The 22,418-nt window shown below is 46.0% G+C and overlaps 1 protein-coding gene across 2 annotated transcripts in view; it reads right to left on the reverse strand.

The window, feature by feature from the left end:
- Positions 1 to 353: 353 nt before the first annotated feature.
- The window catches only part of l(2)k09022 (HEAT repeat containing 1 homolog l(2)k09022), a 75,504-nt gene continuing 53,439 nt past the window's right edge, over positions 354 to 22,418 (reverse strand). For both annotated transcript variants that reach the window (XM_089552450.1, XM_089552451.1), the window contains exons 24-42: positions 21,867 to 22,059; positions 20,298 to 20,426; positions 19,518 to 19,739; positions 18,111 to 18,231; positions 16,644 to 16,780; positions 14,786 to 14,971; positions 14,187 to 14,327; positions 13,493 to 13,657; positions 12,169 to 12,344; positions 10,966 to 11,065; positions 10,056 to 10,214; positions 9,262 to 9,399; positions 7,523 to 7,627; positions 6,530 to 6,600; positions 5,703 to 5,800; positions 3,844 to 3,989; positions 3,567 to 3,722; positions 1,393 to 1,501; positions 354 to 473 (exon numbers count right to left, since the gene is read on the reverse strand). In XM_089552450.1, the coding sequence (XP_089408576.1) occupies positions 385 to 473; positions 1,393 to 1,501; positions 3,567 to 3,722; positions 3,844 to 3,989; positions 5,703 to 5,800; positions 6,530 to 6,600; positions 7,523 to 7,627; positions 9,262 to 9,399; positions 10,056 to 10,214; positions 10,966 to 11,065; positions 12,169 to 12,344; positions 13,493 to 13,657; positions 14,187 to 14,327; positions 14,786 to 14,971; positions 16,644 to 16,780; positions 18,111 to 18,231; positions 19,518 to 19,739; positions 20,298 to 20,426; positions 21,867 to 22,059 (2,641 nt within the window). In that variant the 3' untranslated portion in view covers positions 354 to 384. The remainder of the gene's footprint in view (positions 474 to 1,392; positions 1,502 to 3,566; positions 3,723 to 3,843; positions 3,990 to 5,702; positions 5,801 to 6,529; positions 6,601 to 7,522; positions 7,628 to 9,261; positions 9,400 to 10,055; positions 10,215 to 10,965; positions 11,066 to 12,168; positions 12,345 to 13,492; positions 13,658 to 14,186; positions 14,328 to 14,785; positions 14,972 to 16,643; positions 16,781 to 18,110; positions 18,232 to 19,517; positions 19,740 to 20,297; positions 20,427 to 21,866; positions 22,060 to 22,418) is intronic.

Raw genomic sequence — 22,418 nt, forward strand, 5'->3', positions numbered from 1 at the left:
GTAATGGCCTTGTGTGGTAGAACAGTACGACTTAAAAAGGCTTATTATGCTACTCAACCTTTCTTGTATGCCAGATTTCGAAATGTTCACTTCGGAATTTTTTAAAGAAAATTACTGTTTGTTTCGAATTCACTTCTAACCCCCCCAAAGAAAGCACTATTCACACGCCCCTATTTCTATTATCAGTGCAACAGACCTCAAAGATGGCAGCATGAGGAGCAGTAAATTGCTTAACATTGGACGATCCTCTTTTATGCCACTAAGTGGTGAGAACTCATGAGGATAGATAAAAGCATTTACTTCTTTCAAATACCCAATTAAAACTGGACCCATGAAGCTCAGGTACACTGCAGTCATGATGTGAAAATTGATTTTTATTCTAGCTCAAAAATATTTCATCAGTGGTTCACCAAGGATCTGCTCCACTTCGAGGATCACATCCTGGCACAAGTGTTCCACTTCCGTACTTTCATCTGAAGAAGAAGGTAAAAAAAACAAAAAAACATAACACATACAAATGCATATGGCAGCATGTTGTTGATACAGTAAAACGTCACTTGATTTAACACAAACAATACTGTTTAAAATAAAGCCATGGATGCAACAAGGAAACACAATTCCTCCAGAAACATAGCACCACATTTCAAAATTGATAGAGTAAAACCTAATTAATGCGAACTTCAAGCCGCCGGGAAAAATGCCTGAATTATTGAAAGCGTCCCAAACAATTGCCAGAAACTATCTGCATTGCAGTCGGTTTATTTTGTGGAAACCTGGGCCGCAGTCACCTGCTTTTGAGATGAGAACTGCATGCCAATGATGATTTCTCGCAATTCTGTCAGAAGCTTTATTCCGCGCACTCTACTGGTAGTGACGACCGTGCAGTTTTGGTGCACTGTGAAAACGGAAGACCCTCGGAGACTTCTAGAAGCAAGGGAAACAGCTGTCGGTGCCAGAATGGCAAGAATTCTAGCAGAATGAAAAGGACATGACCAGCAATGCATCAATCAGGGTTCGAAATGATGCACAACTATGCTCACTGGCCGAATGCGTCGCTGTGGCCTAGCGTGAAGCTCAGAAAAGCGAAACCAAAAGCATACAGTAGGACTAGTATTTCTCAAAACCAGGGCTCTCAGACTGTGCACATCAGAGGTGCTTGGGCAATACCACGCTGCGCACTTCATGCTTGAAGAGGGCTATTTATCTTGAGGACCAACTGCTGTGTAGGCAGCACCTCGACACAGTCCCTCGCCAAGAGCCCATCCAAATTTGCTGGTGTTAGCCCAGCAACACCTGGGCTTTAGATCGGCATTAGCTGGGTGCACACCCTACACACAGAGTGGCATAAGGTGGCCCTAAATCTGAAGCAAGGATTAATTCATTCATTTTTACCTTCCATCAGCTCAGCCAGGAAAGGCACGGCCTCGGGCAGGAGGGACAGGTAGTCGTCGCCCAGCTTTCGCACCGCCTCTCGGAATGCCAGCAGTGTTGTATAGCGCACCTGCAAGGTACAAAAATTGCGCGATCAAACTTTGATGCAAACACTGGTTGGCCGCCAACAAATGCAGTGCACATGGCAGCATGTTACCAACATACAACCTTGCTTGATTTAGTAAAAACAGCATGACAACATGGTTGATAAAGTAATGAAAAGTAGAGAAGGAAAAGAATGTCCCCCAGAAATGAAACATTTCTTTACAAACATAACAAAACAGTGGTTGATATAACAAAACAATGCATCATGAACAGTACATACTACTAAATGCTGATCTGAATGCCCGCTGACTAATGGTAACAGCAAAAGGCAGGTTCAGACTTGACTTCAGTGAACCAGTGAACAACAATGTTTACGTGAAGTAGAGTGTCCAGCAGGACGAAGGAACATTTCCCATTCAATGTGTCAGCCTCCTATTTGGTACAGCAAGCGCACACATCAAATGAGCATTGCCACTCAAAGCACTGCCAGCACAATAAGCCATTTCACTCTAGCTTGCTGGACAGCGTTGTTAGATGCATGCCTGTAATTTAAGTATTTAGGTGTCTATTTCACGTCATCGCTCTGCTGACATCGGCACGTTGGTTATATAGTTGGAAAGGCCTGCAAATCCTTAGGATTTCTCCGCCGAAACACTCGTTCCTTCCCGCAAGCTACCAAATAACTCCTTTACAAAACTTATGTTCGGTCAGTGTTGGAGTATGCTAGCACGGTGCGGGATCCTCCTACCATAGGTGACAAAGAAAAACTTGAGAAAGTTCCGTCCTTGGCGGCTCGATACGTACTTGGTAAGTCAGGTAAATGCAACTTCAGTGCAACAATAGCAAAAAAAGTCCTCGTTTGGGAATCGCTAGAACAGCGGAGAAATAAGCTGAGGCTCAAACTCTTCCATGACATATACTACTCCCACATTGGCATTCCACGCGAAACATACATCTTCAAACCACATTACGTATCCGCACGCCTTGACCATGATCAAAAAGTATGTGAATACAAGTGCAGGACGGCAGCATACAGCGACTCTTTTTTTCCGAGGACCATTCGTCAATGGAACCGTTTGCCGGCCGTTGTTACTTCCATCTCATCAAATGAATCCTTTTATTCCGCTTTGAACAGTGTCACATCATTTCATAGCTAGATGGTGCGTCGTTATCTGTGCGCTGCTTCCTCGTTTCGTGCGTTCCACTGTGTATACCTGTGTCTTCCTGTCAATGTGCAGTATACCTGCGTGAAATACACGTTTGAAGTTTTTTTTATATATATGCATGTCTACTGCGTTGGTGCTTTCTCCTAAAATGCACGTTTATTGGGTGAACAATACAGTTGACTTTCTTGTACCCCAAATTCTGTACATAGATGCGCATTGCGTCAATGTTGTTATTCTTTGCTTACTTTGTGAATGCTCGGGCTGCTGTTTCTCTTTTTTTGTATTTACCTGCATTTATGCGCTGTGTTACTGTATCAACCCCCCCACTGTAATGCCAAACGGTGCTGTGGGTAAAAGATAAATAAATAAATAAAATAAATAAAACCTAACTACTGCATTCAACAGCACCAACTTGATGCACTTGCACAACCACCAGAAAGGCCACAAAAGGCTCTCACTGTGGTGGCGCGAAGCGCCGAAAGACCGGACGAGGCTACACTGACGGGAATCTACATTGACATCCCTTTATTCTGATGACTGTCACTTATATACAGATGAGATTAATGATTGGCAGCGCCCCCATGGATACACAACATTCACCATTAGCAAATTAGTCACAAGATGGTACAGACATAGATGTCAGAGCTTCAAGCCATGTTTGTGGCCCCCAAGACACAGGCCTTCTCTTACAGCAAAAAAACACCCGGAGATTCTGCTGAAACATAAGCTGTAGTATGTATATAAGGTCAGCTTCTGTACAGGCAATGTGACACACTTTAAACTTCTTATTGTCTTTTATTGTTGGAAAGCGTTGCACTCTCCTTTTGATCTTGCACAGCACCCTTCAAGATCATGCACTTAATTTATTGTCTAAAGCCTCACTTGGAGCTTCATAGTACTGGTGAAACAAAGAAATCAACGCACCCGTGCTGAGGAATGCCGCATCTGGTACAGCAGCTTCTGGTGCCACTCTTTACGGACAGCATCCTCGCAGCCAGCGGCAAAGCTTGCCAAGCAAGGCACTAAGTGGCGCTCCACCCGTTGCTGGGTCGCTTCCTCACCACCAAGCTCATTCTCGACCTTCGAGTAAACAGAGGCGCAGTGCAAATGCAGTCACACACCATACAGTTACACTCTGCTGCTTCGTCTTCTCTAACAACCAACTAGCAAGACGGGCTTCAGCACTCGAGTCGACACACACCTGGTTGACGAGAGGCTTGAGCAGGAACGTGGCCCTCTCGCGGGTCAAGAATCGCTTTCCGCCATGATGGAAGCAGCCGTTCAGGGTGGCCAGAACATGGTTGAGGAGGCGACAGCTCTTTCCGTCGTCCTCAAAGTAATCCTCCTCTGTGAGAGAAACATCAGGACAATGAGAAGTGGAAAAAAGACCAGGTGTCTGGCTGTACGTCAATCCAGGTCGTAAGAAATATTTTGTAACAGCTACCTTTGAAGGGCAGCATCGCTTGAGAAAGTTGCCGCGGAACCGTAAGCCACAACTCCAAGCTCAACGCTCTTTCTCAATTTGAAATAAAAAATTGAAATGCTAAACTGGAATTTTATATAGTACCTTATTGGAGACGAAGTCTACAGAACATAGTAAAAAAAAGATTAGTAAATCCAAGCATTTAAATTTATACACATATATATAGACAGTTTCCAACCAATTTTTCAGACTCTCTAGAGACCGTCAGGACCTCCAAAAACCAAATTTCCCCGATAAAATCACTTTACTTTGATCTCTAATTGCTGGTGTAGTAGAGGAAGGGGTTGCTAACTCTGTGCACGTTCTGAACCACCACATGACTAAATCTCACCGTGTGCCATGTCCAGACAACGGGTGGCAGCCATGTTCATAAGCTCTGCATTTGATGGCTGTACTGCCATTTACATGCCACGGGCAAACCCACAGGTTGGGACTAGGTCCAGACGCGAAAGTGAACCCATCACTGTGGTAACTGCGCTACACGCATCATTCAGAGGGCTTGAAACAAAAAAGTGAAGATGGCGGTAAAGATAAGAAAGAACTGACAAACGGATGACACAAGTGTTCTGTTGTTGTTGGCCTTCATAGTTAGGCCCAGTGGCCAGAGCCAAAAACGTATCTCGGAGCCGGCAGTATGCTAGGGATGCACTGTGTGGTGGCTTGTGTATAATGAGAGGCACTCTGCCTGTTATGAAAGTAGCACTTTTAGTGGCGTTGTGATAGAACAGTTGGAACTGTGATGCGTTTTGTCACGAGCAGGCACTCCTCTCTTTGCAAAGCACCACCACTTTCTTTTCCGCTTGCTGTCTCTGTGAAGACATACACCTCCTACATCTTCTGCTGCTACCTATCTTGATAGTCAGAACGAGAGGTCTCAGTATAAATGAGTTCAACAAATTGTAACTGCTACTGCGCAGCACACAGCATCTGAGAAGGGCACAAGCTTGCAACTATACGTGTGCAATGTACAAACCTGTGGAGAATAACAGTGCCACCATTTAAGAAGGTCAATTTTTCCTTGAATTTTACTTTATTCAATAAATTATTCAACCCCTTTGAAGTCTGAACTACCGCAGTTCGATTATGCAAATTATATAAGGTGACAGTGCTGAAGGGTGTGCAAATGAGGTTCAAAAAATCGAGCATCGGATCTGATGTGTCCAAAATTTCAGGCACTCTTACACATTTGCTCCATAGGGTATGTTGCGGTACCGCGAAAAAGTACGAATAATCACGCAAGCCTGAAAAATTACGGGTCCAAATTTTTTGTCCGCGAGTACACATCAGACACCAAAATCCAAACATGATACAAAAACTTCAGCAGAAGTTGAACTTAAGTTAAAAACGCACGACAATGCATGCCTCCTTATCAATCATTCAAGATATAACACAGCTGACCTAACTCGACAGTTAACAAGAGCAGTTACCTAATGGTAACACAAAGACAGTGACAAAACGTGCTGACTCTGTCTCACCACCCATAGAGTGAACACGTTTTTCATGTGACAGTCACAGAACTTCAATAAACCATGCTTTTGGGGAGAGAATTACCAGTGGCGCCATGAATATGGGGTTACCTGCTCTGGCACTATTCGTTGCAACCAGCAAATCGGCAGCATGCTCCACGAACACTCCAGCAAACAGCCCAAACAGGCTCTTGAGCATTTCCGATAGCCTGCATGAGACAAGGAGATGGCGGAGGGGGACATTTTTAAATATCTGAAGACCTAACTGACCTACAACTAAGGTTACTGCAAAGCCAAAAGTTGGGCAAGTTGGATAGCATTCATGATGTAACAATAGTGCACAAGCAACACGAGGGACGGAAAGCGCTTGTCAACGTTGTTTCCTTTCCGTCCCTCGTGTTGCTTGTGCACTATTGTTACATCATAAGGTTACTACACACTTGAAATCAGCAGAAACAACTGAACAAGAAGAGTGTACAGTTTAATTATATTTGCTTAGTAAATAACAAAACATCACTGAGACCTGTGTCATCAATTAATGCAGGACACATTTTGTAGATTATATACTGCACATTCAAGTTTTCAAAAGATTCATCCCGCTAGGCGACAGAAAACTATTGCCCCACCCTTCAAGTTATGAGAAAACACTGCATGCCATTCGATAGATCTATATCAAGTGCTTTCTAATCGCACGAGTTTCATGGGCATGGCCCATTGTGTCGCAGCTACACATTACAGAAGCTAAATGTACTACATCTCTATGTTTGGCCGCCACCTGTTCAAAAGCATGCCTGCATTGTCTTTGGCTTTCAACACACTAACAATGACAGCAATTCAGTTTTCACATTCGTAAGAATGAACCATATTGGCACTGCATTCAATGCCACGCTGATGTGGCAAGCACAAACATGTACTCATTGATAACGGTCACTCCTTGCCTTTCGGTAAGATGGTAGAAGGTCAAGACTTTGTTCTTGTCCTTGTCCTCGACAGCAGCCCAGTTGTATATCTGAAAGCGTGTCACAATGAGATAACAGAGGACGTTAGCCGACAACCAAACCAAGATGAATCTAGCAACAAGAGGTGCCTCACATAATAAAGCCAAGTGGGCACTGTTCTTAAAACGTAGGCTGCTCAAGTTGCAAACTGCCATGTAACCTTTGACAAGAGAGGCACTGCACCTACTTGAGCATGGGCGTGCTTTTCTGAAGATGGTATGTGGGGGCTTAATATCCAAAAGTTGCACATAGGCCCCAGATTGCAACACAGTATAACCACCGAAAAACTACAGGCTCCTATACCCGCAGGAAGACCTGTACACGAAGCCAACCTATATGAGGTAGCTTTGATTGAACCGCAGTGTCATGCGCCCCGTGGCGGTGCCAGTTTCTGTTTTCTGACTAGACACTCGCCTTGTAAAGCAGACTTCTCGCGACTATTTTATCTATTCTGACTCCGTCTGTTTTGCTGCACTCCTAGGGCCATACCGCAGGTCAAGACACTCTTTGTTTCTCAAATCTGCGACCTTTAAATTTGTCAGATGAAATTTTTTCCCCACTCTAGATATATCAATGGTCACCACATCAGAAAAATTCAAAACAAGAACTTGTGTTTTGCGAAAAAAAAAAAGAATTTTAAACACGTCTTCACTTGTAGCACACCAGTAGGAATGCAATGAACACTGAACCAGTCTTCTGCTGCATTTTCTCAACTCTGCCGCCTTTTTATAAGATTCAGAAGAAAAATATGTAGTACTAGAAAACAATTTTCTGGAAATATAACAGCGAAATTTTGTGAGACTAGTCATAATATTATTTCTTGTATGCTAAAACACACATTTCATGCAAATATATTAAATATAAAAATGCTTGCTGTAAGCTGTGTCCCCCTGAACGACTTCGGTCAAAACAAAAGCAGCGCAGTCAACAGACCTTGTAGAAGAATGGACGGAAGGTGTCCTCGGAGAGCTTGAAGGAGAGGGACGTCACGACGCCCACAATGCTGGCCTCGACAGCGGCGACTTCCTCCCCGTCCATCTGAAAAGCCACCACAAGTGTGAGCAAGCTTGGTGCAGCAATGCAGCTGGCATCGGGTGTCCCAAGGGGAAAAATAAATGTCACTCAAGAGCAAACAAATCAACCGGTATTTTTAATAACATGGCACAAATCCAGAACATTACCGCAAAATTACGTTGAAGTAGTCAAAGAAGGAGAACAAATCGGTGTCAAGTGTCATTACGTAACACCAGTTACGGAATGACAGAAAGGACTGCTTAGAGAGATGTTCATTGGGCAAAGTTTCCCCCTTAAAAGAAATGAAAACAGATCAAAATGGCAACGAGAAGCTAGCAAAACAGTTCCTACTGGTATACCTTTGTTGCATGCTTTACATGGCTGCTCTCTCCAGTCTCCCCCAGATGACCACTTCTTTTGCTATTTGTACTGCTTGTACCATGAGGGCACATCACTGCTGTATTCATTCACATTCAGCTTCAATGCTTGAAAAATGTTATCCTCATCCATGCTATCTTGTGAATAACTATATGCATCATTAAGAGAGACGGTACGCAGATCGAATTCTTGACAACACAAAACAAACAAGGCAGGGGGCGCCTCAGGGTGCTTACCCAACATTTCAACAAGAGGACTTATTTTCATCTGCGTAAGTCCCCTCAGGGTGCTCTCATGATGCTTTTGCCAACGTTTCGACAAGTGGACTCGCGCAGGCAAAGAGGACAAGCCCTCTAGTTGAAACGCTGGCTAAGCACCCTGACACTCCCCCTCCCTTGTTCACTTCATTTAGTACATGCATCATTGTATTATCGCAGGCAAAAGTAACTGACCACCCACCCCAAGTTCGGAACCCCACCCAATGCATCGTCAGGTGGCGTCAGTGCAGCATGACTCTGAACAATCTGAGTGGGGGTGAAAGGCACTAGTCTCACTTAAAAAAAAATGCTTTCAAAGCTAGAACAGGACAACAAAAGAAAATACTGGTATTGCCACCACCGAGTGTCCTCACAAACAAACTGCTACCACATCAATAGAGTATTTGTATGCTGATCTCTGAGGCTAGGTTATACTGCCATTCACTTTTTCTGACGCCATCAACACAGCAGGAAACAGCCACAGAATATAGGTTAGGTTAGGTTAGGTTAGGTTGGGTTGTGTTAGGTTGGGTAGGGTAGGGTAGGTAAGGTAAGGTAAGCTTAGGTTAGGTTAGGTATGGTTAGGTAAGGTAAGGTAAGGTAAGGTAAGATTAGGTTAGGTTAGGTTAGGTTAGGCTAGGTTAGGTTAGGTTAGGTTAGGTTAGGTTAGGTTAGGCTATGCTATGCTAGGTTAGGTTAGGTTAGGTTAGGTTAGGTTAGGTTAGGTTAGGTTAGGTTAGGTTAGGTTAGGTTAGGCTAGACTAGGCTAGGCTAGGCTAGGCTAGGCTAGGCTAGGCTAGGCTAGGCTAGGCTAGGACAGGTTAGGTTAGGTTAGGTTAGGTTAGGTTAGGTTAGGTTAGGCTAGGCTAGGCTAGGCTAGGCTAGGCTAGGCTAGGCTAGGCTAGGCTAGGACAGGTTAGGTTAGGAGGTGGAGCTGTCCAGTGTCCCTTTCATAGCACTGACCTACGAAAGCTAGGGGAATGACACAGCAGGTGAAAGGGTTGCTTTCTTTTTTTTCCTAACCTCTGGGTTGTCCCTGCGGTATGCCAACAGGTGGAGGACCAACTCCTGGAGCTGGGGCAGGTGTCCCTTCAGGTCCGACTTCTCGAGGTTGCTGATGAGCTCACCGAGCACAGACATCAGAGGGGCCAGGGCGGCCGCCTGCAACGGTGTGGCACAATGGTGACTGGTCCTTGCACATCCACCATTTCCTTCCCAGCTTCAGCATTCCATCAGCCTTTCATATATTCTCACTCAGCCAAAAGCACAGCTTGATTTTGTGAAAAGAAGGAAGAACATGGGACAGGCCCAAATAATGTGGAGGCCACAGCTCAAATGTTATCAGTGGACAATGAGCAGAAACATACCATGATCATGCATTTATAAATTCCGCCTTGTGTACCATCAAAACGGTGTTTATGCTTGACACATCAGACCACAATCAAATTGTTTGAGACCCTATGCATATGCCAATGTCTAGACACCCTGGAGCACAAAAGCGTTGTTCTGTTCACTGAACGGTGACATAAATAAAAGGAAAAAGGTCAAACTAACAAAAACAGCTGCTTGAATGAAAGGTTGTCTGAAATTTTCAACTTTGTACTCATTAATCAAGTGCATGACTTTTCAGAGTTTGCATTATAACAAGCAAATTGATGCTCGCTGACAGATTTACTAGAGTATGTGCGTGCAGCACAAAGTTCGCTGTTGCCGATAAGGACCTAATAACCACAAAATATTGCATTAGCATGCATTAGCATGTCTTGCATCTCAGCAGAGAGCACGAAAGTATGCCACTCATAAGGGTAGCCGCTCACAGAATGGCTCAGTTTCTGGAAGCCTTCCTCAATGGCCGGGATGAGGACGCGGGCCGGAACATGGCGGGCGAGGTGTGAAGAAGTCGACTCCAGCCGTTGGCTCAGCGCTGCGTTGCTGCCACCAGCTTCTTTGGCATTGGACACGTGCATGGTGCACACCTAGCAGTAAGCAATGGATAAGCTCATGGATGAATGAGGAATAGGCCAAAACATCAGTGTGCCCGCAGAAGAGGTTTTTGTGAAACTGCGTAACCCATCAACAGAGCACTAGCAATTAGGAATGAGACTGACTAGAAAAAGGCCAGATCTTACTTATTTTTGACAAAAACCCAGTCTCAGAATTCAGACTACTTGTTGAATGACCCATAGCTTCACTGCTAGCAGTCACTGAGCCTAAACGATTCAAATTTAAATAAACATACGGATCAGCAGGACAATCCACAGACTGCTTTCAACTTCCAAGTTCATAAGCATTAAACATTCATCTACAACCTAGTGCGAACATTTTGCTTAATTAAAAGAGGAAATTTTTTAAATCACTGCTGCGAAAAACGGTAAAACTGCAACTGCCTATGAAAAACCTGTCACAATCCCAATTCGATTAAGCGCGCATTGCTATACTGCTTGACAATCTTCCTATAAGGCAACCTTTTTGTGCAGAATGCATTTTTTCAGCACGAAATACACAGGACAAAGAAAGGAGATACACGCAGGACGAATGCTGACTTCAACTCAACTATGTGTATCTCCTTTCTCTCTAATGTATCAAGACCAACTAGCCTGTGTTTCCCCTTTTTTTTAGCGGTCACAGCAAGGATCACCAACCTGCAGGAGACTGTGAAATCACCTGAGCTCCTCTTAAAAGGGCTTGCGAAATGTGCAGTGAACCCATGGTCCACTGAACACTCACCTGAACTAGGATCGTTGTCATGTATGCACTCAAGAACGGTGCCAGGCTTTCGACCAGACGATGGAGAGCTGTCACCAGTGCCGAGGTCACTGTGTCTGACCTGCAGTGTTCCATAAATGAGACATTTGAAAGTCACAAAACACCTTGCTTGCAAATACCAAGGTGCCACTTGCTTTCGGGCACGAATGCAAAAACTGTGAAAACACAAACTAACACATTACCGTGATCAAATTAATGTTTGAGCCCATTGCCGGATAAGGACGCAATACCCATTAAGACAATAATGATCTAGGCTACGCTATGCTGGAAAAACAGCTACATAAGGGACAGTGAGGAAAAATTCAAGTTGGCCTGTATCAATAGCATACTGTGTTCTAGTCACAGAGAGACTGCTCTCACCAAAAATGATGCTTTTATAACCTAGAAAAGACCACAAAACGAAACATAGGTGTTGCCAACGGCCGCCAATTTTGCGAGTAAAATGCATGCATCAACAGCGATTGTTTGGCGTAGATTGCACGCTGCCATTCACTTCAAAACGATTTAAACCCACTTGGAATGCAAAAGCATATTGCGTGGCGCATCAGCAATGAAACCTGGTAAAGGCTTTGAACAGCAGCAGTTGTCCCGAGAATCCACTTGATGTCACCGTGGTATCGCATGACATCAGCAGTAGACCGCAAGATAAGTCATAATAATAATAATAATAAAAAAAAGGTATTAATTGGTTACCAGGAAAGGAGGGGCACAGTATCCATAGGGGCACAGTATCCATCTCACTTCCGATGGACACCTGAACCACGTTATGTGGAAGGTATGAGGCAATGAAAGAAGGAAGAAGGAATGAGGCGACATAGTGGAGAGCTCCGTATTAATTTCAAACACCTAGGGATCTTTACGATCTGCTAACCCTGCACAGCACATGGACGCCTTTTGTGTTTTGCCTGCATCGAAACACTGTCGCCACCGGCAGGACTGAACCCACGTCCTCCGGCTTAGCAGCCCAGCGCCCTAACCACTGCATCACCAGAGTGGGTAAGGCGAAATCACCTGTGAACTCATACGTATCAAGAGGCTGGCAGCCCTTTTGCTGCGTGTATCACACAGGCGGAATTGGGTGGTAATTCGTTCTGTGGCAACCAGACACCACCGAGAGCGAGAAAAGGGGAGAGAGGAGAAAGGAGGAGGCCAGAGGTCACTGACCTGTCCTGGGGGGGCTGCTGCAGAACGGAAAGGAAGAGGGGCATGAGACGACCAAAGTGGGCGATGGTGGGCGTTGCCAGGCTGTGGCACAGCTCTGCAAAACACAGCAGCGCGCTGCTCAGCAGCAGGGGGTTCAACCGCCGATCCGACAGCAGCTGGTGCACCAGGTCGTATGTCTGCATGGCACGGCAGACAATGTGAGGTTGAGCGCACGCGGGCTTTCAGGACCCATGTCAACGAACCGGCTACAAAAGCATGCTGTAGCTGGCTATTGTTAATTCAAACTGTTGCTTCAACAGACACTTAACTCCTGTAAAGAAATTCCAACAAATTTTCGGCCACCTTTGAGTACAAATGATCAAAAATTTGGCAGAGGCTTGGTTAAGCCCGGTAAGTTGCGAAAGCAATAGCCCTGGCTGCGCCTGGTTTGGCTGGTGGTGTGTCTTGGTGGTGCTCTTAGTAAAGCTTATGTTTATCAAAGTTTTGCCCATTTGTTTTACATGGCATTATACTCACCACACGAGGGCCCCCACATGCTGGGAGATTAATGCTGATGCTAAGGGATGATTGTCTAGAAGCTTCCCTCTTCTTTCACTCCCACTTCCTCCCTTCCTGTCTGGGAGGTGGGGTCCTTTCCTCAAAAGAATTTCCTTTCCTCAGAAAGTGTTGCTGTGTTCCTCCCTTCCTGTGGTTCCCGTGTCCACTGAGATGACAGAGAATTACTGCTTTTTGAGGAAAGAAAATGGCGCAGTAATTCTCTGTGGCATCTCCATGGGCAGAGGAGTGGGCATTAGGCTGCACTTGGTAGCTGGGGCAGGGACAGCCCACGCTCTTGCAGCTGTGACATCAGACTAAACGCGGCCGCGCGTGGCAGGAGCAGGAGTTAGGCCGCACTTGGTAGCTGCGGCCTCGCTACGCGACAGCGCGAGTTGGGCGTTTTTGCGGCAGACGTCACAGCGGGGGGTCATGCTAAAGGTCATTGGTAGCTACCGGCCTCGCTACGCGACGGGCTGAAAGTGCAACTAGCATTGCTTTCGCAATAAAAGCCAAATGCACAGCAGAAACTGCTACACTCACCGACGCCACAGCTGAGTTCCTCTGAGGCACAAACGTCTGACACATCAACTTGATGTGCGTTCAACGGCATCCACATTGACCTTGAGAGCAACTTTGATGGCACAAGGAGAGAGACACATTTTGAGCCTTGGTCCCAATAACCTCACTCCTCAAAACGTGCAGAACAGTAACGAAGCACTTTGTGCCATGAGCTAAAACAATCCCTGCTTTTTGTCACACTGACCACGTTAAGTGTCTTAGACCTCACCTCAGCGAAGGTGTCCCGGTGTTCAGGTCCCAGCATCCGGATGAGAAACTTGAGAGACAGCAGTGCCGTCTGGCGGTTGAGCGCTGCCTCTTCGCCTGAAGTGGAGCTGGAATTGCCGCGAGCCACTTGGAGCAGCATGGGAACCAGCTCCAGAAGGGACTGTGTCTGTGGGAACCATTTCAATAAACATGACTTGTGCTGTCAGTGCCCCATCGTCCACTCGCCGTGGATATGCGGTACAAACTGATTGCTAGGTGAACCACTGTTCACACTGCATAATGTGTGAAAGCAATTGTTTGTGGCAATGCATGCAAAGCTAAGGACGGTGAAGCCAATTTAGGTGGATGGACTTCAACCAGCGATGGTCCAAATCTAGTAAATTATGTTACCGTCTGAACTACGCAGCCCTTGTCAACCTTACTTCAGAATTAAGAACAAATCTGCCTCTTGATGCTTGTCGGTTAAAAAAGAATGCATTACGCCTTGCATTGCAGTCTGTCTGGCCAACTACAGCAGTGCGAAGCTAGCACCCATAGAGAGTACAGATGTTAGGTTGGGCTTATCTAAAAGGAAAGTAAAATAATAAAGCCCGGCCCGCACCGCTTCCATAGAGAGTACAGCAGTCACGGCAAGTGACCGAGTGAGCAGTCCTCAACTTTCCTCAAAGAAGACACCGACAAAAGCGGACACTCACGTCTTCCTCGCCAAAGTAGTCCTTGGCAGCCAGCTTCCCGTTGAGCATGTCCATGGCGCTACGCCTGATGGATGGAAGCTCGTGGCACATGAGCGACCGCACCACCGACACAAACTGGCCGCTCGGGAGCAGTCCGTTCACCTAACACACAAAATGCACAAGAGAGAGACACGGTGAGTCAGTAACGCAGTCAGAAAAGGCTAATAATAACAAGAATAATATTAATGTAGTAATACAGTAAAAGCTCGTTAATTCGAACTTCACGGGACTGGGAAAAAAGTTCGAATTATCCGATGTTTGAATTATCGAATGGCCGCGAAAAAACCGGCAAGAACCATTTGCATTACGGTATATGTACCGTATTTACTCGCGCAACAGACCGACTCGCATAATGAACCCACCCACCCCCGATTTTTGCCAAAGAATTTGAGAAAGAAATGCGTCCCTTCGTTTCGCGCTGTCACGGTCCACAATGCATTTCTTGGCGGCGCGCCGAGATGCTGCGCAGCGATAACATCACGGTGTGTTTACTTTTGGCGTTAGCTCTGCCAAATGGCTGCCATCCATTCCTCTCGAGGCCCAAGTGAGAATGTGCGTACCTTGTGGACGATGTCGTGCAGCTTTGCCGACAGGGCCTTCCAGGAGCGTTCCTGGTGTTGGGCAGTGGCTCTGGGTGCGTTGCTCCATCGGGCGACCAGCTGCAGAAACTGCAGGCAGGCCGACAGGCACTCGCCACACAGGGCCTCCGTGCTGCCCCGGTCTCCCTTGCCCTGCAGTTCTGCCACCTGGGCACAGAACAGGTGACGAAGCAGATTCTGATGAAGGAGAAATGCATAAACGACCAGGTGCCGCGCGACGTCAATGCATGTTGAAGAACGCCAGGCGGCTGAAGTTACTAATCTGGTGCCCCTCCACAACAGTGACTCTTTCTCTCTACCTCTGAACTCCATCGTCCATCTCTTCCGTCGAGGGGGGACGCTGCAATTAAGACTATTTTCCTTACTTATGCATGAAATGGTACTAAATTTGGCACAAATATACAATTTTGTATGCTGAGTTCAGAACTGCATTTTATTTTAAGCTTAATTATAACTGAAACTCTCACAAAGTTAAGTTGAAAGTGTGAAAGTTTTTTATGTCAGCATATTCACACTGTTCTGTGCGATAAAGCTATTAGTTCTCTTTTGAATGCACAACACAGATGTAAATAAATGTTCCACCATGCATATTTACATGAAAACATCTCTTACAAAAATAACTTTCAAATACCACTACACGTGCACATAGAAAAATCAAGCTTTACTCTGTCTCAGCACGATCCAAGTCTTAGGATCTATGCGTAAGAGACAGAATCACCCTACTGTCATTAGTTACGAAATGCCAAAGGGATGAGTGACAGCAAACGCAGAAATAGTAAATGCTGAGAAAATCAGCCTTAAAACTTATTCCCTCGTTTCCTTTCTTCATAAACTCGTATGCTTTTGCGTTGGTCAGAGAAATGCCGCATCGCAGCCAATGGAATCGCGAATTTCTGATCTCTCCTCTTCATGGTGACACTAAGATGGTGGCGCTCCGTTGTAGGGAAGCAAGCGGAATCCGTGACACTCTGGGACCATCAGGAAGTGCCATTCGCTCATAATTTTTGACAACCACACATCGAAAAAACCATTTTTAAATGTGTACTGCACGTCTCACTATTATTTTTCATCACAAGACAGATGACGATGTGAAGTTTATGAAAAAAATCAATTGAGAAATCGAAAATTTCATTTTACCGCACTAGCCCAGCATGTGTCCCTCATTAATAAGTGTGAGGGTAACTGTGCCTTTCTTTCCCTCGTAATCATTCCTACACTGACGCCCACCAATGCAATCAACTCTGCGCTCCCAACTGACCCATTCACGCCAGCGGTTTGACGTAAGGAGTAAATCTTTTCCACAACAGTGCACACACTCAAACCTGGATGTAATGAACCTTCAAGAATTCCCCAACTCTGCCCACCGGCAAATTTTAGCAGAATGGCCCACTGTCAAGAAAGCCTTCTTTTTGAACAGAATTCATACCACCTGAACTCGCCAATCATGCACGTTCTTTGAAGAGGCAACATCTAGAAATGAGACAAATTTTCTCAGAGACAAATGGATAGGAGTACCTGCTGTCATCATGCCACGTTGCCATCGTCATTGCACAACCACCGTGGTGGCTCAGTGGTCATGGTGCTCGGCTGCTGACCCGAAAGACACAGGTTCGATCCCAGCTACGGCAATCACATTTCGATGGACGTGCAATTCTAGAGGCCCTTGTGCTGTGCGATGTCAGTGCACGTTAAAGAACCCCAGGTGGTCGAAACTCCCGGAGCCCTTCACTACGGCGTCCCTCATAGCCTGAGTCGCTTTGGGACATTAAACCCTCATAAACCATTAACTCAAGCATGAGAGAGCTTTGGGAATTCTCACCTGGCCCAAGAATGTCGGGGAACCCAGAAGGTTGGCCACAAACGTGGCGACAGTCAGCCGGAACCTCTGCAGCTGCTTGTCCGAGTAGAGCCGCACGTCAAACACCTCTGGGTGGCTCGGGCAATCATTGCTGCTGTCTGTGATGTAAGCATTTGTAATGCATGCAGTTGCAGCACTTGCATCACAGACTGCTTTAATTATGACAGCAGCTACACCCAATGAAAAACACTAATAATTTTCTACTTTCAAGGGAACACTTTCACACAAAGCATCACAAATTACACATAGCTGCACCACTCCGACATAGCATGCCTCTTGCATAGGTCTGTATTCAACCCAAATATTAAAGGACTGTGCAGAAATTCATAAAAGCTGCCTTCTGATACCTTTCACGCTGCTACTTAAATACATGCTGCAAACTCATGCAAGATACACTACTCCTTAGTGTACACATCACAAGCACTGCTAGCACAGTCATTAGTAACATACCATATTTTCCAAGACGCACCCTTGTATAAGACGCACCCGCCATATATGCAGGGTGTCATTGAAAAAATTGGTATATAAGATGCACCCGTGTATAAGACGCACCCCAATTTACCCAGTTAGGCTAGTGAGGCTTAATTAAGCATGCTTATGCGACCATCGCAAAATGCACCGTACGTGCGAGAAGTTCTTAAGCAACGCTAAGTGATCGAAAAAGGCAACACTCACGCCATACCCGCCCACGTTTTAGCACAAAAGAAAAAAAAGCGAAAAAACTTTCTTTATGTCCATAACAATTTATTTTTACATAAAACCTTCAAAGTCTTCATCTTCGGATGTGCTATCGAAAAGGCAACGCGTCTGAAGCATTCTCTTCGCACTACGTACTTGCAAAGGGTGACTAAAAAAAAACATCGGCTTCTCTTGGCTTGTCTTGACAATGGCGAGAAGCTCGACTGTCGCCATTTTTTGTCATTTCACATTACCTTTGCTTGGGGCCTCCGATACGGCCGCGTGTTTAAGATCCCGGAAGTGGTCAACCCCGCCGTTTCATGATAAAGTTCACCTAAAAAAGTTGCGTACGGCGGTCCCTATATTGAAGTATTAACCTTGTTACAACTGCGTTATTGGTAGTAATATTTTTTCGGTGAAAAAAGCTTGAACATGAGCCTGAGTAATTTCTGAACTCGCAAAAAAAAAAAAAACGGAAAATTCGCATATAAGACGCACCCTTGTATAGGACGCACCAGCAAGATTTTTGAAAAAAAACCGCGTCTTATACACCGGAAAATACGATACCTGAGACGCTTGCAAGCTCTCGAGCAAAATTTGTCAGGGAAATCGCTTGCGACTCTAAACCCTGCACCCCCTCGTGTTTTTGCTGGACAGATCTAAAGATAGGCTGCTTCCGATTCTTTTTTTTTCAAGCGGACACGACAGACAATAAACAAACAAACAAAGCAGGCCCCTTGCATTACACACCCTTCACAGCAGGCAAGGTGGCAGCAAACTGGAGCAGGCGTGTTGCTGTCTGCATCTGCACAGACACTTCGAACTGGCCACACAGGGACAAACCAAAGTCGAGGATCTGCGACGTCGAATGCTGCGAGAAAACAAAAAGGAAATCTGGGTCCTGCACGTGCTGAAATCAAAAACACAGATAAATAAGGCCCAGGCCATGACAGCAAAGCCAAGTTAGCAAGCAATACAGGCCACCTCGACCCAACTGCATGAAACTCAAACTCACAGCACAGATGTCAATTGTAGAGGCACCTGTACAGTACTGGGGAGAGGAACCAGCAGAATAGGACGCGTACACAAGAGAAGGAATTCACATGGTTTTTCTCCCCAGTACCGTGCACCAACCGGCCCAACAAGCTATGCTTCTACAATTCATGTGTACAGTGTACAGCCAAACCTTGACTTAAAGAAGTTGGCGAAAACCGTAGTTTACTTTGTAACACTAAAATTTTGTTCCATCGAAATTCATCCTAGCAAGCTAAGAATCTTCCAAAACGTGATGTGGATCTCTCGCAGGAAAAAAAAGTTTACTTGCCATGAAAGTGGGCCTTTATTTCCCCCTTTCTTCGCCATCAACATTGGTGTTATGTGCCATTCGTATACTGGTTTGCATCACTTCTCACTCATGCTGCCAGCCCGCAACTCACCTCAGCCCGTCTAATGCGCCAGGTATCTTGTGGGTGATGGGGATGACACAGCCGCCTTGAGTTTTGGTTTTGATTTCATCGTCATTCTCCTATAAGCACCCAAGCACTACACTGACACGAGGGTGTGTTTTGTCGGCACCGCCACCGCGGCCCATCCTGATGGCTTCCCCTTTCCTTTCTTCATGTCGGTGAGAATGAGAAGAGCTTCCTTGCGTCCTTCAAAACCCAACGAAATGAAATCTGGCCCATACCATGCAGCTTCACTTTTCCACTCTAAGCGCAAACATGGCACAAGTATATGGTCGGTCAAATGTTTAAGGGAATCCCCCAAGGTGGAGTAGATTTGTAATAAGGGAGTAATTACTCATTGGCATCCACCCGAGCGCAGCCATACGGCTACAAAGGAAAGCTAAACAGCTTCCTCAGAAACTTCGTAGTTAAAGAAAAATTCGTCCTGGTCCGGGGTTCGAACCTGGGACCACCACTTCATCGGAGCAGTCGCTCTCCTTTCCTTTCCTTTGTAGCCATATGGCTGCGTCAATGAGTGATTACTCCCTTGGCACAAGTATATGTGTCTTTTTTTTATTTCTCCGCACAAGCGCACACTGTCTGAGTGGGAAGTGAGGTATTCAGGTGCAAAGCGCACGACGGGATTTAGAGCTGATGGGTGCATGAGGAAGATTACAGGCACTGACAAGCCCCAACATCTGATAAAGGTCACCTCGTCCATGTCTGCGCCACCCGTCTTGGTGACCTGGTGCTCCGTCATCTGAGCAGCCAGGATCCAGAGGTGGTCGCCGGCACCCAAGGTTGCGGCCAGCTTGGCAAACAGCGGCAGCCGCCGGTGTTCGGGGATGTCCGGAAACGCGCCCACAAACACTCGCGTCACCGACGCCACTGCGCTCTCCGCGGCCTCAGCCGACTTGCTCTCTCCGGTGCAGGCCTGCACAGGTGGGACGGCGCAATGATTACGCAAATACTCACAAGGTGGAGCTACCCCCCAAGATAAAAGACCCGTGCAAGCACCATCTCGTTCATATGCAGATCTGCTTGCAGCGGGCTGCGTGCTGTGGCATCTTTTGAAAACGATTTCAGGGCAGAGCGCGCAGGTGCAAAAACTGATACTGCCATTACAGAGTTTGTTAAATGCCCTGAAGTGGACGCATCCCAAACGAATGCGTTAGGCCTTCACCACCATGAAACAACTACATTTGCGCAACTTTGACACAGGGGCCATTTTAGTGTCTGCCGAGGAGCACAGTCACAAAGAAGACACCACAATGTCGACAGAAATTTTCACTAGCTGCAGTCCAACGTTAATAAAGGCCAACATGGCTGAACATATTCAAAGCGAAATAAAGTTGCACGTATGCTATGCAAGCAGTGTTGGCAAGAGCACAGTTGATTAGCAGCACGAAGTGCTTCCATTCTGGGACTAATCCACCTGTTGGCACAGGGCAGCTGTTTAGTGAGTCCCCCCAGGCGGTGAGCGATGACCTACCTGTAGAAGGGCAGGCACGACCGTCTCGACTGTCTGCATGACCGTCTGGAAGCTGTAGTTGTCATCCTGCCGCAGCAGGCTGGCCCCCATGAAAGTGAACACCGAGGTCACGTTGTGCAGAACCTCCTCCTGCGGGCGTACCAACAAGGCATGTCATCACTCAGACTTCATAACCAAATGCATGCATGAAAATATTCAAATTTTTGCACATGGACTGAACAAAAATAGAAGCTGAAAATGGTTTCAAATGTAGCATATTTTTTTTTCCGCACGAAAAAATTGCAAGAAAAGCAAATAAAGAAACATCGTTATCTTCACTTACTTTAAACTTGCAAACTCTCTTTGCTTTCAAACGATTTTTAAATTAACACTAGACTTGGCTGGACACCATGTAAAAAACAGGAAGAAAAGTTTGTGTTCCCGATTTTTGAAGCGGCAGCTGCAAAACCCTCTAACTCAACTTCTATGATAGGCAGGATGATAAATGTACCATTACTGTATTCGTTGATGTCAAGAGAAACCTGCGGCATGCATTTTAACAGGTTCCCTGCAGCAAATTTTCTTAAAAGCTCACACGAAGAAGCTCACGAATAAAAGCTCATCACAAAAACTCGCATAACCTACTAGATAAGCGCACAAGGTCTCGTTTTACATTAAATTAAGCGATATATTTACAACCAGCACACAAAAATAACACCTTGCCTGAAGATTTCATAACTGAGGCTTAACTGTTAAAAATTTTTCAAGGACCACACCACACCAGTAAGCCTGATCACAATGTGACACGAAACGGACACCACAATGTGAAACATGATCACAACGTGACACGAAACTGACACCACAATGTGAAACATGATCACAACGTGACACAAAACTGACACCACAATGTGAAACGTGATCACGTGACACAAAAATGACACCACAATGTGAAACGTGATCACAACGTGACACGAAACTGACACCACAATGTGAAACATGATCACAATGTGACACGAAACGGACACCACAATGTGAAACATGATCACAACGTGACACGAAACTGACACCACAATGTGAAACGTGATCATGTGACACAAAACTGACACCACAATGTGAAACATGATCACAACGTGACACGAAACTGACACCACAATGTGACACGAAACGGACACCACAATGTGAAACATGATCACAACGTGACACAAAACTGACACCACAATGTGAAACGTGATCACGTGACACAAAACTGACACCACAATGTGAAACGTGATCACGTGACACAAAACTGACACCACAATGTGAAACGTGATCACAACGTGACACGAAACTGACACCACCATGTGAAACGTGACACCACAATGTGAGACGTGATCAGAACGTGACACAAAACTGACACCACAATGGGAAATGTGATCACAACGTGACACGAAACTGACCCCAACAGGCCATGTGGCCCCCCTCCAAGTGTTTTTCAATACACAGGGCTTCCCTGCCACAGCCAACAAATGCATGCGACCACTGCTCCCATCCCAAACAGCCACTGGGGAATGTAGCTGCTGGCAACCCTGTACTGAAGCCAGTGGCACTCACAGGGTAGTGGCGGGCGGCAAGGTTGAGCAAGCCGAGGACCAGCTGCTGAGCCTGGGCACTCTGGGAGATGCGCAGGCACTTGACCAGGGAGGCCAGCTCGTGGCGGGGTGCCGACAGGCCATGTGCCTGCAGGGCTGTCAGCACGCACTGGCGCAGGTACTCGGCATGGGGGGACATGCCCAGCTCCAGGCTCCTGCACCCACAGGGAGAGGAGGCGTTTGTCACCACATCACCTGTTGTTATCTTATAGGAACGAAACAGCGCAACTAAAACAAAGGACCAGAAAAAGAGACACAAACACGCGCTGACTTACAACTGACTGTGTTAATCGGAAAGCCACATATAAATAATCTCTAATCGCTGCGTCACAGCCTCACGTCATCATCAAAAACTACTAACATAAAAGGAAGGGAAATAGCAGTTGCCGAAATGTAAGCACCTACAGGCTCCCATCGAAGTGCTGCTCACACATGAGTCAACTTCTGTGAAGAAATGATAAGCCTCTGCTACTTCCCATACTAGTTGCTCTTTACGACTAGTATACAGCACAAC

The sequence above is a fragment of the Amblyomma mixtum genome, chromosome 7, assembly GCF_055824585.1.
Source record: "Amblyomma mixtum isolate Tamu chromosome 7, ASM5582458v1, whole genome shotgun sequence".
NCBI lineage: Eukaryota > Metazoa > Arthropoda > Arachnida > Ixodida > Ixodidae > Amblyomma > Amblyomma mixtum.